The sequence below is a fragment of the Rhinopithecus bieti genome, unplaced genomic scaffold (assembly GCF_001698545.2).
Source record: "Rhinopithecus bieti isolate Rb0 unplaced genomic scaffold, ASM169854v2 scaffold_17826, whole genome shotgun sequence".
In the NCBI taxonomy this organism is placed as follows: domain Eukaryota; kingdom Metazoa; phylum Chordata; class Mammalia; order Primates; family Cercopithecidae; genus Rhinopithecus; species Rhinopithecus bieti.
This window is the reverse complement of record NW_016809016.1, coordinates 1,467,883-1,486,277: the sequence shown is the minus strand read 5'-3', so window position 1 is coordinate 1,486,277 and position 18,395 is coordinate 1,467,883. Positions and strand designations below refer to the sequence as shown.

General features: G+C 45.9%; 1 protein-coding gene across 3 annotated transcripts in view; it reads right to left on the bottom strand.

Moving 5' to 3' along the window:
- Positions 1–1,650: 1,650 nt before the first annotated feature.
- CDYL2 (chromodomain Y like 2) overlaps positions 1,651–18,395 on the bottom strand; it is a 150,855-nt gene continuing 134,110 nt past the window's right edge. For all 3 annotated transcript variants that reach the window (XM_017888220.1, XM_017888222.1, XM_017888221.1), the window contains 3 exons: positions 16,894–17,104; positions 12,364–12,507; positions 1,651–8,259 (listed from right to left, as the gene is read on the bottom strand). In XM_017888220.1, the coding sequence (XP_017743709.1) occupies positions 8,101–8,259; positions 12,364–12,507; positions 16,894–17,104 (514 nt within the window). In that variant the 3' untranslated portion in view covers positions 1,651–8,100. The remainder of the gene's footprint in view (positions 8,260–12,363; positions 12,508–16,893; positions 17,105–18,395) is intronic.

The following is an 18,395-nucleotide window of genomic DNA, read 5'->3' as shown; positions in this document are numbered from 1 at the left end:
TGATTCTCTAGCACCTGTGCAGCTCCTGAGACACAGCAGGAGGCCCATTAGCCATTATTGAATGGAAGAATGGATGAACAAACAGATGGATGGATGATGGATGGAAGGATAATGGATGGATGAATGGAAGGATGATAGATGGATCAATGGACGAGTAAAAGGATGACAGATGGACAATGGGCAGATGGGCAAATAGGATGGATGGAAGAATGACAGATAGGTGGATAGTTGGATTATGGACTATCAGATGAACAGATAGGATAAATGGGTGGAAAAATAGATGAATAGAAGAATCACAGGTGAATGGATGGTTGGATGATGGACAGACGGATGGATAGGATGGAAGGATGGAAGGATGGCAGATGGACAGGTGGTTGGATGATAGACAGGTGAATAGACATGATGGATGGAAGAATGGGTGGACAGATGGAGGAACAGAAGGATGATGGATGAATAATTGATAGATGGATACCTAGAAACGGATGGATGGATAGATGGAAGAATGGCAGACGCATGAATGGTTGATGGACAAATGGACAGGATAGATGGATGAATGGATGGGTGGATGGACGGATGGGTAGACGGACGGATGGATATGGGTCATAAAATGAATAAAAGGATGGCAGACAGATGGCTGGACGACAGACAGATGAACAGATAGGATGGATGGTTGGATAATGGACAGCCAGATGAATAGATAGGATGGCTGGATGGCTGGCTGGATGGATGGATGGATGGATGGATGAATGAATGGGTGGACAAATGAACAAACATAAGAATGACGGACATGGATAGGATGGGTGGATGGAAGTACGGCAGATGGACAGACGGTTGGATGGACAGGCAGGTGAGATGAACAGAAGGGTGATGGACGGATGGATAATGGACAGATAGATGGATAGGATGGATGGATGGAAGAATGGCAGATGCATGGATGGTTGGATGATGGACAAACAGGATAGACGGATTAATGGATGAGCAGACGGATGGATGAATGAATGGCTGGATGCTGGACTGAAAGACTGATAGAACGGATGGAGGGAAGGATGGATGACCTTGTGTAAATCCTTTTCCAAGAATCCCCTACCACCACAGATCCCTGAAAGACTTCCTAACAGTCTTTTCGGCAACCCTCACAATGTTTCTGAGGCCAGGCCCTAGAAACCAGGGGTCCTTACCAGGGTGCCACTCCTAAGAGCCATATTGTGATGATCAAAGCAATGACGGTATGTATGTGAAAGAACTTTGTCTAAGTCCATAGTGACAAATATCACTGTTAGTCATGTGTGGCAGCTGGGATTGTCCAAGCTCGAGCTCCAGAGAGGTTTATCTCTAGTTGAGGAGGGAGTCCCTGGTACAAGGAAACATTCGGGAAATATCAGGGAAGGGGTAAATGCTGATATTAACCCCCTGAAAAATCACTCCTGTAGCCCCCAGTTTTGGGGTCCTCTGGCATCAAGTTGCTGCTCCCACCTAGTTACTGCCTTCCTGAATAACTGAGGCCTCCTGGCCAAATTTGGGTAGTTTCTAGGGAGCAGAGGCACCAAATTCAGGTGCCCCTAGAAGGCCCCCAAAACCTCCCTGCTCAGAAACCACAGAATCTACTCACGAACTTTATGTGCAGCCTGCAAAAGGGGGAACACAAGCAAATGCAGACGAAGTTTCAACCGTTTTATTCAAAGCAGCTTCTCACAATGTATAAATACTGCATATTAGCACACATGAAAAATACAACTTCTAAGGCACCCAGAAATGTGTTCATACACGTTACAGGACCATTCACAAAGAGAGTGTACAATTTGCTCTAGACAGTCAGCATTTGATAAATCAGAAGATTATTATCCCTCAGAACTGCACCCAGTCTCAGTAAATATTTACAACATGGTGAGAAGGGGTCAGCTGTACCTGCTTTATAATTCTATTAAGTACTCAGACTTACAAATATTCAGAACTAGTTAAAGACTCTCCCATGATAATCTGGCAAAATAAAACAAGTAGCCTAATTTTGCAAAGGTCTTGGTGGATTTTGGTGTATGCTACATCCATGATCAAATCCAAACACTCCTAGGGTGGGCTGGATAAGTTTTTGGTAGCCTGCTTCATTATCAGAAGTTTGGTAATAAGCCTTACCAATAGAATACCACTTCTTCAGCATCAATCATTTCTCAACTGGTCAATGGATCAATGATTTCATCACAAATGAGAATGGAGAGAGAACTGAAGACAATTCTTCTCACACCTAACAGGAATTAGAATGGGTCAATGAAGAACAAAAGGAGGCAGACATTTGGCAAGTGCAGGATCCTACTGTTCAGTATAGACATGTCTGAAAAATTCTTACCCTGGAGGTTCATATTCAGATGGAGGAGTCTACACTGGCCAGATAACCTGGAGGAATACCAGGCCTCCACTTTTATGCTATGGATACAGGCTTGGGACTACACAGCAGAAACACCAACCTGAGATAGTGAGCTTCAGTTAGAAACTCATCTTTCAGAGCCTTTTCAATATGACAACGAATCCCTCTGTATGGCCAGCCAAGGGGAGCATGAGGTTGGTGGAAGTGAGCAGTTTCTCTGCACCATCAAGCATGCACATATCTGTCTAGATGTGCCCATAATCTATGAAACTCAGGCTTTGTTAGAATAATGGAATTCTTTGGTCCTCGGTTTTATGAAAGGCAATATTGTCACAATCCTGTCAACATCGACATTGGCAAATGACTTCAAGCTGGGACTAATGGCACAGGGACAAATTAAATACTAGATGGGAAACTCTACACATTCCAAACTTCTAAGAGTCAGCTTCAAGAGCTCCAGCATCAGGCTAGATATAAGAGATCCAGATCAGGCTAGATGTTGGATCAATGAGAAAAGGTTAAGCCATAAAAAAGGCCAGAGTTGAAGTTGAAAACTAGATATGGGTTTTTCTGACTGCCACACACACTGCAAAAATTTAAAGCAAATCTCCATCTTAATGGCCAACAAGTTGACTTCATAAATATGTACCAGAGATGAACCAAATAACTTGATTTTAGCCATATGAAAGCCCTGGATTACCTTAGTGCGGACAACCAAAAGGAATAATAATTTCTTTCTAAGTCCAAATTCTAGTTGGTTTTATTAAACCCCAAACACCGTGGATGCACTGCCAAGGAGCTCCATGATTTATGCTCTAGAAAAACAGTCCTGGATAGACATATTCAGCTGATACGTTATGTTCTACATCTAGTTTGCCTTTGTCCTGCTAAACTCCAGTTTAGTATGGCTTGATACATATAGTTCATTGATAAGACACTGAGGACACATGGGAATGCTGATTGTGTAACTAAAATTGACTTCAGATTGTCTACACAGTAAGACTCATAGGTAAACTTTGTTAACATCTCTCAAGCAGTGCTGAGCTTACCCAGAATGGACGTTTCCAAGTCATCTACAAGGAAATCTGGGGTCAACTGCCAGGGTCAGGAGCAGGAAATGCCATTTGTCCAGAACAAATGATGGACCAGCAGCCTTCCCTATGACCGTGTCTAAACCATGTTTACAGTATGAAGGTGACTCTGGAAAACCTGTCCTTGGTCCATTCTTATGGCCAAAGACAATCACCAAGGTGTCTATCTGGTCCCTGCCGCCATCAACTCAATCAAACTCTTCAGATTAGCCATGAATTAACAGACTGTATTCAGCCCATCAGCACGGCTTACATTGCATGGAGAAAACAACCCGTATTACCCTTTTTAATTTTTTTTGCAACAAGCTTAAGGCTCTGTTCATAAACTCCATCAACTGCCACACAGTGAGAATTTATGGGGAGATCTTAAACTACTTATGTAGTTGCAAAGTTGAAAAATTTACTGATCCTAATGGTAAGGCTTATTCACAAATTCAATACATTTTGAAATTATACTTCAAACGCAATTACTTCAAAAAAAGATTAACCTGCTCTCCAACAATATAAGAGCATTATATTCTAATGAAAAAAATTGGCACCAAACCAGTATGCTATTTTCCGAAAGAACAAGTGATATTAATGAAAAATATTGCCTAAAACGCATATCCTAACTTATCACAGAAATATAAAAGTTTATATTTTGAAAATATATACTGTATTAAAGTCTGTAAGCATTTCAACCAAAATTTGCAGAAATAACTAAGCAACACTTATCTACAACAAAATATACATGCAAGACAACCCCAATGGTTTCCCTTAAATATCTACAAAGGCAAAGTGTAGATTTTAAAGATTATACAAAACCATTTACAGAGAATAAAATAAAATACTTAAGAAATCTCATTTAGAGTCTTAAATACTGTGTATATTAGTGAGAGTGTCTAGACTAATATATACAACAGATCTAAGTATCTGAATACAGAAAAACAGAAGATAAGCAATTCTGCATTTTAAATATTCACCTAGGAAGATTTGAAGATGTTTATATTTGTTTCTCTCTGTTAAAAAATTTCCACAGAAACTAGATTGGAAAATTTCATGGATGTGACTAAATTCCAAATTAAAAAAAAAGTTTACAAAATTTTTAAAACCAACAGTTAATGGGAAATGCAATTCAGCATTCAGTGAAGGCTATTTTTAAATGTGGATATTCAGAGATACAGTTGCATTGTTCAAAGTCTATTGTGATTATTATTTTTCCATCCATATACTAAACTTCACATGGGAAAAACATTTTCATGCTTCAGAGAGAACATTTCCTAGTTTAATCTATACCAAACAAGAATGATATTTTAAATCAATTCTCTACTACTTTCTCATAGCTATCCCCATGTCATTCTTACTGATTTTGAAGGCTGTTACTCACAGACATTATTTCTATGCTGGAAGGGGCACGTAAGTACATCAACATTAGGCTGTGTCTTCCAAACGGTGAGGAGGTCTGACCACCTTAACAAAAGTTCTGCACAAAGTCCTCTCAGAATAGGGTTGTGAACTCAGATGGTCCCATAAGATGCTGAGAGTGAGCCATCATCGGGCTTGGGGCAGAGAGGGAAGGAGAGTTCCACTGCATGGCTAACAGGATGGGAGGGAGTGGATTGCCAGAAAGGTCCCTGACTAAAGAGGTGCCCTCAATTGCCCACCCACAGTGATTCTTCCAAACCCAAAGGTAACTGCAGGACAGGGCTGCCAAAACGAGCCACAATTCCTCGAAGACCTGCCCAGGCTCTTGGGAGTGACTTACGGGGGAAGGTAGGGGAAAATGGTGGAGAGAGGGGAGAAAGGATCCCACAGATAGAGAGGTGGCCCTGGGGTGGAAGATCAAAAATGAAAGTCTGAGCCCTATCTCAGGAAAGCTATTATGATAAACCCTGACACAACCAGAGGTCTCGTATTTTCCATCTCAGATCGATTTGCTGTAAGTTACCTGGAATTCACCCACACATTATCAAAACAACTACCCAGAAAGTGAAAAATTCAGTCCACCCTGCAGCAAACAGATTTCACCTGATTTCACCCAATTGGTGGAACTGACTGTATGCAAACAACCAAAATACAGACTTTCACCACTCCCGTTACACCTAGGACCTGCGAATTAACAGCAAGAATTCCACCTTAGAAATGGTTTCACATTCCTACCTTAATCATCAGAGATCCTTGAAATGTTTAGAAGTTTGGATTTGATAGTACATCCAAAGCTGAAGCATTTCTACTTCCTTCAAGCAGAGAACAAAGGTGGACTCCGATCTAAAAGAATTTCTAAACATCCCCTTTCTTGTCCAAGGAGAATCCTGACCCCACTTCGACAGATGCTGAATATAACCATGCCCAATCAGAAGCTCAACAGAAAAAAGAGGGCTCTTTTTAACGAGAATTTAGCAGTAGTGAAGACACTGTCTGCCACAATATATAAGAACCAGGGTCATTTAAGGATTTTGAAAGTTCACATTTGTTTTCTCAAAGGAGGCGATAAGATCCAGGTAGAGTTGTGACGACAGGCATTTGGACAAAAGCAGGTGTCTCCTTACAGTAACTCCCTGTAGGACAGGTCTACTGTCCTTACAGGATTCTACATGGATAAAGGGGAGGGTGTAAGGACTTCAATTCCATCCTCCTCTGGCTGAAGGAGAGGTTTCCCCTCCTTCCTGACCCTCATGAACTCTTAAAGGAGACAAGCTTTCCAGGGAGGGAACCAAAGTCATCAGAAGGACCAGTAGTCCAGATAAAACTTGAGGGTCATTGCTTAAAGGACCATGTCTCTAGATCTGATCTAGACAATCAACCTGTTCTTTGAAACTCAAAGCTCAGGACCACAAACACATTCCACCTGCCCTGCCCAGTGCACCTGATTGCCTGGAGAAGACAAAGGACCACACAGAGTTAGAGAACTGTCACCAGGACTCTCTTCTGAGCCTGCCTCACCTCCACCAGCTGTGCCCACCTCTTGCTGCCTTATTCCACTCTCTTCAAAGAAGGGCCAAGAAAGGCTGGTGCCCAACAGGAAAGGGGAAGAAGGGGAGGGCCAAGGGCCTTCAGCAATACTCATGGGCTGTGATGGAAATGGAAAAAAATCCCTCCATCCTGAGAATCTGAGCATCTAGCTTTCTCTGGGTGCTTGACCCATGGTTTAAACCTCATGCAGAACACACCCCTTCCATTTGTCTGCTCTCAACTTGAGGTTTATACCTTTCTCCTCACCACTCAAAACCACAACCCCCAACACCTCCTTCTCTGTAGTTAATCCAGGGACTTAAGTCTGACAGTCTAACACACCTGTTGGAGCCCCCTTGCAGCCCAGGGGCACTGGGGCAAGGAGATCTCATCCCTAGTCATTGCTCCCTATGTGCATTAAAAAACTAGTAAAAAGGTGGGTCATTTCAGCTTCTGGGGGGAAAAGATTCAGACCTCCAGACAGCTTAGCAGAGTGGGAACTCCTCCCCAACCCCCTGGAAGGCCAATACCAGAAATCACTGATCACATGGAAGCAAGAGAAAGTTCAGTCATTTGCTCCAGAGAAAAAGTCTTACTCTAGACAATATGCTATTCCCAGGTAGGGCCTATGCCCACCCCTGCCCAACATCACACAATTTGGGACTGGGTCTGTTTCAGGATCGCTCAGGCTGAGAGGGCCCTTTATCTCCTTAAAGACAGCACAGGGAAGAGAAAACTCTCCCAAGATGTCTTCTACGGACAAACCTAAGGAACTAGGATTCTATTATTACAGCTGAGAACCGTTTCACACAGAGGTGCAGCGCTATTCCTTTTGTCCAGAGAAATCCTTCTGTTTTCATCTCTCTAAACTTTATTTCTACATGGTTCATTGCTAGAATGCACCAAACGGCATGAACCCTGTGTGGGATTTGGTCCAGGGCAGTATGAAAATAGTATCTGTGTGAACAACAGACATCGCAATATATAAACAAAAATAAATAAATAAAATAAGTCCAAGGAAAGAAAAAACATTTCCCTAGTAGTTTGTTTTTGCAAAACTAGCTTTACATATAATACACATAAATTATCAGAATTTCCACTTACATTGTTTTAAAAATATATATTTAACAAAACATTTCTAAATGTACAATATCTGGGTTTGTAAATCACTCAATTGGGTTTTAAGACCAAGCCCTAATAGTCACACAGATTTTCATCGGAGAGGAGACTGAAGCCAGGTGTGCACAATCATTTTGCTCATTGGTCTGGAAATTCCCTAAGATTGGTCGTCCTCTGACACCTGATCTAAATACAACCGGAGAGAGCCATGATGGCCAAGTCTCCAAGTCAGAGGCACTGTGTAGACACAGCCTGAGTCAGAAGAATGGGAAAGTGGTCTTCCCCTTCCTGGACCGTGATGGTGCATTTCAGCAAGTGGGGAAAGGACAGCGGCGCTTGGCGGAGCCCTGGGAAGATACAGCCCCAGAGAGCTCTCTGGCCAGGTAGGGCAGGGAGGTGGGGGAGGCCAAGTATGCTGCATTTTCCATCCATTACACAAAATCAAACCAATGAGGAGCAACCAAAGGACACGAGGAAATGGACACAACCCTAGGTATAAAGAGACACCTTGACAAACTCCTTGGCCGGGGCAGACACTGTGCTCTGGTTTCCAAAACACAGGGCAGAGCTGGAAGTTGGGGGCCCGTGAGCTGGGGCCCCTCAGACTTCATAAATTTTGTCCTGCAGGTAGCTGAAGAGGGAGTCCAGGCCTTTGGAGGAGCTCCAGAGCTGCTTGAGCATGAGGCATTCCTTCTCATTCACGTCTTCCAGCACCGATTTCAGGAAGCTCCGTACGAGGCATTTGGACTCCTCTAACACCTGGAGGGAAACAGACAGGCCTGATTAGCTGGGCACCGGGGACTCTGCTCCAGAACTAGGTACCTGGCCCATGGGGCACTGGCCACCCTCCCATACTCACAGCCATAGAAGGCTGCCTCCTCCAGCCTGGGCCTTCCTAGTCCCATGTATCCAGCATGGTCATGAACGGATCCCAGATGTGTCAAGACATGGAGCCCTGAGGCCCTGCGATGGCTCAGCGGGGCCCATGTCACCCCAGATCATTAGAGGCGTCCCTGTTACCCAAGGGTGACACAAACACAGAGTCCTTTTCTATAGGTGTAATGAAAAAGTGTGGGAGACACTGCTACCGTGATTCATTTTCATGATCTGTTGGCAGTAACTCAAGGATCACTGAGAACACAGAGTAAGACGATGACATGAACAAATGGTTGTCACAGTATCCATACAACCCAACCCAAGAGCAATGCTCCATGTTCAGGCTACAATTAGTAATTATGGTAGTAACAAGCAATAACACTCAAAGCTATCACCTTCATAATAATTATAGTAAGGAGTAAAAATCATAGGAATGAATAACAATCATCACATCTATAGTAATAACTGTAGTAAGGAGTAATAATAATCATGGTAATTATGGTTATAAAGGTAGTAGCTGATGCCAACAGCTATGATAAATGATCATAAATGATCTATGATTATTCATTACTAAACTATTACATACATACACATATCATGTATTATATACATTATATATACATGTAAACACCTATGTACATATGTAAACACACATATACACTATAATATATATATATTATGTATATTATAATATATAATTATGTATATGTATTATATATCATATATAATATATACATATTATGTATATATAGCATTATTCCTACAGTGTTATTACTATGATTACTACTACCATACTATGATTATTACTCATTACTATGATGATGGATTACTACCATGATGTAAAGAGCCAGACCCAGCTGGCTCTTTCCCCCTGGAATGACCTCGAAGAGCACCATCTCCCTGAGGCCATGGGCCTCACTCTGCTGGAGTAGTTCCTTTCTCGGGAAACACCCCTAGCACTACCATGATGTAATCCATCATCATAGTAATGAGTAATAATCATAGTAATGAGCAACAATCATAGTAATAAGTCACAGCAAAAAGCAATAATCATAGTAACAATAGTAATAATCATAGTAATGAGTAATAATCATAGTAACAGTAGTAAAAATCAGTAATGAGTACTAATCATAATAGTCATAGTGAGCAACGAGCAATAATGAGCAATAATCACAGTAACAATAGTAACAATCATAGTAGTGAGTAAAAAAATCATAGCAGTAATAGTAATACTAATCATTGCAATGAGTAATGATTGTAGTAATATATGTAATAACTATAATAATGCCACTATGATCACCATTAACAAACAGGATCTAAAAGAAGTACTTTTCCTGAATTCTTTCATTTATTTCTCATGATAACCCTGCAAGTAAGTAGTCTTTTGATTCCCATGTTACAGATGCAGAACCCAAAGCTCCATGATGTAAAGTGGCCCAGGGTTGCCTGACTACTCAGGGGTGAAGGAGTAGGAAAACCAGGTCTGGCTGATTCCAGCAGCCACGCAGCTGCTGCCCTCTGGCAGAGGTACAGCCAGAAGTGAGGCCTTTGTGCACACTTTGCTGGCCTCCACCAGCCTCTCCTGAAATGCCTTCAAACAGAAAGCAAGATGGCAGCTCCCGAGCTCCAGCAGGCTGGAAGAGGCTGCAGTCTCACTCCCCTGCCTGGGCTGGAGGCTGAAGATGGTGGGATGAGCTGCCAGACCCAGCTGGCTCTTTCCCCCTGGAATGACCTCAAAGAGCACCATCTCCCCGAGGCCATGGGCCTCACTCTGCTGGAGTAGTTCCTTTCTCGGGAAACACCCCTAGCACTCCTGAATTCACAGCTGTTGGCAGCAGAGACCTCCTTGCAGCATTCCTTGTTCTAAAAGCGTGCCCCCTCAGGTGTCCTTCAACAGTTGGATTCACCTGAGGGTCTCTTCCCTGCCACAGAACAGGTCAAACCCCTCTCTGCAGCTTCCAGGCCAGTCTCCCACCCTCCTTTTCAGTCGCATGTTTCCTGGCGTTCCCCTGCCACCCGACCGCACGCCGCTGCCTACACTCCCTGTGATTTCCTGTTTTGAGTGGCCTCACTCTCGCCGCTTCCTCTGCTTAGAATTTCTACCTGTTTCTCCATGAAGCTGACCCCAGGGTGATCAATCACCCCTGTTTGCCCAGGACTAAGGAGCATATGGTTTGGCTGTGTCCCCACCCAAATCTCATCTTGAACTGTAGCTCCCATGATTCCCACATGCTGTAGGAGGCACCCGGTGGGAGATAACTGAATGATGGGGCAGTTTCCCCACACTGTTCTCCTGGTAGTGAATAAGTCTCAAGACAGCTGATGACTTTATAACGGGCTCCCCTTTCACTTGGCTGTCACTTCTGTCTTGTCTGCCACCATATAAGACGTGCCTTTGGCCTTTGCCATGATTGTGAGGCCTCCCCAGCCACGTGGAACTTGACTAGCATGCATCATAGCCTTTATAGTAAAAACACCCTTATATGGTTTACACTTATGGCTTCCTAAAGCCCACGTTGAAGCTCCCATTGCCGGATCAATAGTTCTTGCCGCAGTGCTTTTAAAACTGGGCGGCTTAAAAAGGACTTAACCTCTGTTCTTAGGTTTACAGCCTAATGCCTACTCAGCCATTTTACCTTTTTTTTCCTACCTATGCTCATTAACCGCTGGCTATTCTCTACAAATCATAAAGATATTGGAACTTTGTATTTATTATTTGGCGCATGGGCCGGAACCATAGGTATGGCTATAAGTCTCCTTATTCGAGCTGAGTTAGGCCAACCCGGCAACCTATTAGGCAATGATCACATTTATAATGTTATCGTTACAGCCCATGCATTTGTCATAATCTTCTTTATAGTTATACCTATTATAATTGGAGGTTAAATTACCCAGTCTCAGGTATGTCTTTATCAGCAGTGTGAGAACAATGGGGTTTCCTGGGATGCACGATTTTCAGTCCTCAAACCAGGACAGTCCCAGACAAGGTGGGGCAAACTGGTCACCCTAGTCATTAGTAAGATTAAAAGAGAATCCACGTGAAGAGAGTGAAGAGATCAGCAATGCCTGTGGCCCACGTGAGTGTTCGCTAACAACGTGGAGACCTTGCCACGCCCCACCAACACCCTCACCCTGAGGGCACTATGTGTTCAGCCTGCAGGGGGGCAGGGCTTAAACACAGTAGGTGCCAATAGACAGGGAAGAGGCCCAGCAGGAGAAGCATGACAGCCGGGTGTGAACACAGGCAGAGGGAGGCAAAGAAGGGAGGGGCAAGGGTCTGGCCCCAAAAATGCACCCAGCAGCTCCCCGTTTCTCAAGCACACAGCGAGTCCTAGAGCGTCAATCTCCCAAAATGCCTCTCTCAGCTCCAGATCCGGCCCTGGGGCTGCAGGAGTGGCCTTGTATCCACCTTCCCACAGGATATTCTCCTGCTGTGCTCTGAGTGACTGCGATGAGATAAAATCAACACTTAATTAAAAACCACTGCCTCTGCGGAGGTGTTATTTGTTTATGTATTTTTCAGTGCATCTTCAAACAGTGACATTTAAATGCGCCGAGCAGTCGGTGGAGAAAAGAAATGAAACAGAGGCACGGTGTGTACGGCTTTCTCTAGTCATCTCTGGACGGGTTCAATACTTTTTGTCTTTATTTGCCTTTGCTTCTCGTTTCTTTGAAAGCTATAGATGTTTTGTGCTTTTGCATATGTTTAGGACTTTCTTTGAAAGCAGTGATGCTACCCTAGAGTATCCATTTCTCCTGTGAGGTTTCTCTGCCTGGAGATGATGGAGAATTTGTAATAATGCTGACTGTCTCCCTCTGACTGAAGTTGTCAATACTGAGAAAAGGCATTTGCTAAATTGTAAAGGGTCTTTTGCTTATTCCCTGTGTGACCTCTGGCAAGTCAACAAAGCCCTCTGAGCCTTGCTGTTCTCATCTGTAAAATGGGTCTGTCATAAGGACAAGCATGCAGGAGGCACAGGAACTCACCACGGCACTGCAGGATGCCATCTCCTTGACCCGCAGCATGACCTCCTGGCTGAACGTGGTGGGCCAGAAGACCTGTGACACCAGCCCCCTGCTGCAGGCCTCCTGGGCGGTGAGCTTCCTCCCACAGAACAGCATCTCATTGGCCTGAAAAAGCAAAAGCAGGCGAAGTCTGAGGGCCTGGAGGTCCACCCATCTCCCTCAGCTGGTCCAGGGCTTGCCACCTGCAACCATCCCAGTTCTGGAAGGCATCTCACCTTCCAGATCCTTATCTTACTTTGGGGTCAGATAAGCTTTGGGAATTGCATGGAAATGTTTGTGTCCATGAGCAGAAGGTTCACAGTTTTCATTAAATTCCCCAAAGGAGCTGTGTATTTACTGTGTCTCTGTATGCCCCATGCCCATCCCCATTTCTGGTGGCACACACATGGGCATGGGTTGTGGGTTGGGTACATTTCAGAGCCGATGACCCAGCCCTGATGACGTCATTGGCACTGAAATGTACTCAGCTCACAACAGCCCAGGGATAAAGACATGCTCCCTTCTAGATAATAAAGCTCAAGTAGAGTTCGCAGCTGCAGGTGTGGTGGAAGAGTCTTTCTTCCTCTCTGACTGCAGGCTAACATCAGTGAGCCCCAAGGACCATCCATGGCTGTGTCCCTGCCTGTGGAGAGTTGGGGCCAAAAGGAAAGGAGAAATAGGAGAAGAGAGTGAGAGAGAGAAAGATTAAGGGAAAGAGAGAGAGACTTGATGATACTTGAATTCCCAAGCCCTGTCTCCCCAAGGGAACTGCCACTTCTGGACTTTCCAGCTGGGAGAACCATTAAGCTCCTTTTTAAAAAATTGAACTGGTTAAAGCGCTTCCATCACTGGCCGCCAAAAAGGTCCTGAATAACACCACAATACCAAGGCAGAGATATGCATCTCTCCCAGGGGCTCAGGGCTGGGCAAGGGCACTGCCCAGTCATGAAGGGCAGAGAGCAACCTTCCCTGGGCTCTGGCGACCTGGGATATCTCTGTACCACACTCCCCAGAGAATTTCCTTTTGCTTTGAAATTTGCAGCTGTCATACAAGATCTGGGAGGAGTTACATAGATAAGGTCCCAGGCACAGACAGAGAACGTGATAGTAATAAGCTGCAACTTACAGACAGTGACTGATAATTAGGGCGTAATGGTCAAATCCATGTGATAGAGTCCACACGACTGGCAACGCCTTCCCCTCCTGCTCTTCTCTCCTGCCTCTATGTGCTAGCTCCCCTTGGGCTGGTGTTAAAATGTCAGGCACTCTCAGGCCTCCAGAGCTAAGCGTAAGTTCCCCCATTTGGTTCTGGTTGTCACCGATGGTTCACGATGACCCAGAGGACAACCTTTCATGCCAGAGTAGAGGGCAATCTTTTATGTTGATAATAAGTCTTAGCATATGCTTGCCTGGTTCAAGATGTGAACACAAATGGAGGCCTTGATGCTTTCTGAAGAACACCTCAGTCCAATGAACTCAGTAGAAGTTCGCTGGGAGAAGTGGCAAATGGCCATATCTGCTCCCATGAACCCAGATTCAGATCCACTGGAAGCTACTCCCTGGCAGGTGCGAGGTACAAGGCGAGGCCTCCATTCATACGGAAAGGCTCCTGGCCACTCCTCAGACACCACACCCTGCAGTGCCCTCTCCGAAGAGAGAACTTAAGGGTATCATCCACAAGCCTAAGGATTCAGAGAGAAAGGGGATTCTTGAGTGGAAGTAGGGTGTCCCTGGTGAAGACCCATAACATTTACAAACAATCCACTCTAGAGCTAAGAAAACAAGAACATAAACAGTTTAGTCACTGACGTGTGACTCTGGGCAAGTCACAACGTCACAAAGCCACAATCTTCTCTGCTGTCCAAGAGGCATCATGACAGCACCAAGCTCCCAGTGCAGAGGCAAGGTTAACTGAGAGGTGCTTAGAACAGGGCCTGCTATGTGCAGAAGGGGTAGCAGAAATTTGCTATTTTTGTTATGGTTGGTGATGTCATTTTCAAAATGGAACAAGGAGGAACATGAAGGAAGGACAAGGGACACTGCTATCAGCCTCACTATTGCAACAAAAGCAGGACTTGAGAGATGAGAAGAATGAGCTTGCAGGCCCTCAGATGGAAACAACGGGGGATGGAACTGCAAAGGAAGACAAGGAAGAAATCCAGTGTAAAAGCCCCTGCCCTTCCACAGGTGCTTGCCCAAGTGCAACAGTCACAGTCCTGAGAACGTGCCGAGCTGCCTCAAGAGCATGAGCGTGATGTCAAAGGTGGGTGTTTACCTTCCAATAAAATCAAGACGTCAAAAGAAACGTCCTGGAGTCTGTTCCTAAAAAGGAACAATTCACAATAGCTGTGGGGCCACAATGGACTATTCTCTTTTGAAGAGAGAACTTAAGGGTATTATGCAGAAGCCTAAGGACTCAGAAAGGGGATTCTCGGTGGAGGTAGGGTGTCCCTGGTGAAGACCCATAACATTAACAAACAACCCACTCTAGAGATAAGAAAACAAGAACAGAAAACAGAGTTTAGTCACTGACTCGTGACTCTGGGCAAGTCATTTAATGTCACGAAGCCACAATCTTCTCTGCTGTCCAAAGGCATCATGACAGCACCAAGCTCCCAGCACACTTTGCAGGACTGGGGAGGCAACACTCGGCCTTTTCTCTGGGGTTTCAGGGCTTGGCCCTGTCACCTAAGGGGTGCTTCTCTGGCAGTTTTGTGGGGTCTCCTGTGACCTATGGCATCTGCTGGCAGATGCCCCCAGTGGACCCTGGGCAGACCTTGCTGAGGCAGGCACAACACAGAAGGCCCAGCACCCTCCCTGGCGTGCCGGGCTTGCAGGGGCCACCCCACGCCACTGCCATGACCTCATCCCTCCCTTCTCCCCACCATCCTCATCAGGACCCAGCCATACTGACCTGACCACTCTCAACCCAGGGCCCGCGAGGCCCACTCCCTTCTCCTTCCTTCCCTTCATGCATCCTCTGCCTGGAATTCTTGCCTCTGTTCAAATGTCACCTACTCAAAGGGGTCCTCTCTGAACAAGGTGGGACCTCCTTTCAAGACACTGAGCTGGGGAATAGAAGGTCTGAAGAACAGGGTTTTTCTTCATTCCTGGACTCCTGGTGGGTATGGCGAGCTGGGCACTTAGTGGATTTGCAGCATTTGAAGGAAGGGAGAGAAAAAGGGAGCTGACTGGCTAGAGGGGGCTGGAAGGAAGGGACTCCCTGAGAACCTTGTGAGATCCAGCTGGGACCCATGCTTATGAAATAAGTATTAGCCCATCAGAGCTGAGTTCAGAGTTCATGGCTACTCTGAACAGCAGGGGCTGCCTGAGAGTCCACAGGGGAGGAGCCGTCAAAGGAAGCCCAGATGCAGGAGCATGGCACCTCCAACGCTTACTCGGACCAGCTCCACGTTCTGAACCCCTCCCTGGTCCTGACAGCCAATCGCAGATTCACCCCTCAGGTGTGGGACCTATTTAATAACAGGCTGGGTTTGGAGCACATACAGTGGAACCAGCCAGTCCGTGCTCAAATCCCACAACTGGTATTACCACTGCATGCCTTTAGACAATGCACTAAACCTCTCTAGCCTCAGACTCCACATCTGCAAAATGGGGATCACAGCTGTCCTGCCAGGGGTGTGGACTGCATTGACAGCCCAGCCCAGCACACAGCAAGTGCTTCCTACGTGCCAGCTGTCATCACTGCTCTCTCCTGTCCAGACTTGCTTCTGGATGTTGGTGCAGAATCTGACCACAGCTTACAGCGGACTCTGCCGCCTCCATTGGACAGTGGCTCTGTATGCACCACCTGGTGACACGGCTAACTTCTCTGAGCTTAACGTTCCATCTGTAAGATGGAAATCGCAACCGTTTCCACACAGGGTGCAGACCGCTTTGTGTTCACTGAATCCTTTCCCTCTTCTTGCTGGACATGCACTGGGCTACATCTCCCAGCCTCCCTTGCAGGCACATGTGGCCAGAGGCTGAGTCATGGTCGATGGCACATGAGTGGAGGTGAAGATGCCCCTGCAGGCCTGGCCCATGAAGCCTTACACGGTGATGCTTCTGGCTCTCTCTTCTCTCCCACTGGCTGGAAGTGAGGGCACATCTACTGGATGGGAGACACCTGGGTCCCCAGATAGTATGGGTGACTCCTATACCTATGCTGGACCACACAAGAGTAAGAAGGAAAGTTTTGTTGTTCAAGCCACTGAGACCGTGGGCTGCTTGTTATAGCACCCAGCCAATCCAAAGACACGCCCTCAGGGGGCTGGAGGGAGGAGTAACTGAGACACCATGCGGAGTGCATGGGCCATACACTGACATCATCGCCATCTTCTCAGGCCGGGCTACTCCATCCAGCACTAATGGCATGCAGGATCCGAGCCAGCCCAGCCAATCCTCAGGCTGACAATACCCTCAGGTTTCTAGCCCCATGAAGAGCCCCTAAACCCAAGGGAGAGGAAGGATCCTGCTGGGATCTGAATCCAGGTATCACAGGAGGCTTACCAGCGCGACGCCCAGGATCTGGGGGAAGGTGTAGGAGGAGCAGCCAGCAGGCGTGAGGCGGATGGTGGCGTAGGGCGTCTGGAACCAGGCCTTCTCACTGGCCCACACGATGTCACAGAGGGGCAGGATGGAGGCGCCCAGGCCCAGGGCTGGCCCATTGATGGCCACCACAATAGGCTTCTTAAACTGGATAAAGGCCTTCACAAAGTCCCTGGGAGAGAGAGAAGACCCTCTTGAACAGGTGACTACAGCTTGCCAAGCCCCACTGGAACCCCTGACTCTCCCAGGTGCTGTGACGCACCCTCATGTCGTCAGAGGTGAGAGGTACCAGGCAAGGGCCTCATTGCCTGGACATGGAACCACCAGCTGTCAGATTTTCTGAGGTACACTGATGGGGTCGCTGCATGTCCTGGTTTGGTCAGATTGCCCCGGTTCATGCCCTGTGTCCTAGCACAGAACCCAGTTACCATCTCCTTCCATTCTCAAAAGCCATGGCTTAGACAGTAAGTTAAATGGGCACCCTAGATACTGACAGAATTTGTATATATGCTAAGGAAGTCAACCCGATTTTTAAGGTGCAGAACCAGAACCAAAGGGAAGGTGTAAGAGGGAGGCATATTTCAACTCAAAGAGAGAAAGAATGTTCTAACATCTCTGGCCAAAGGCGAATGGAGTGGCTTTGTGGGGTATGAATTCCTCATTCCTGGAGGTATTTGCATTTTAGCTCAATGATTATGCTGGGTGATGTTGTAGGGGGACTTCAAGCTTCAGATGGTGGGTACATGTTGGGAATGATGACATTTAAGATTTTCAAAAATCAGACGTAGGATGGTCAGATTCTGAATTACCTGCGGGGATGCCAGACTCATCAAGGGTGATTCTAAAATGCTGAATATAGTCTATGTGTTAGGATGGCTCTGACTAAAATCTGTAGGCAGGAGCTAGAATCCCAGCTACAAGACTGGGCAATACTTTTTCTCCCTGCCGTTCTGCCCTGAGCAATGCATGCACCTTTACCAATCACACAGAGCCATCAGCAGTGATCTCTATTTCCTTTGCCTCAGAAGGCTTTTTGCTTTTTCCTAGTTGCTATGTATGATCTATAAAATTTTAATATTCATCTGGACATGGAGGAAAGACACAAGATGTGTAGTAAAGTCTGCATCCTTCATTACTCTTAGAGATATGAGAAACTATAAGAATTCACAAGAATAAAATCCAAAGGCCCATGACCTTGATCTGACCTTGGCCTGCCTCAGCTTACCTCTCCAGGTTTCCCTCACATCACTCTTGCCCCCACTCACTGTGCCTGAGCCACACAGGCCTCTGAGAGTTCTTAGAAAACACCATTATCAAAATTTGCAATCACCCTAACTAATTATTTGCTTGTTTTTGGATTCTTCCTCCCCTTTAGCTCCTTAAGGACACCCAGACGTCTGCCTGGGGCACTGCTCCGCTTCCATCAATATTGGAATTAGCACTCAGTAAATAGCTGTTGAGCA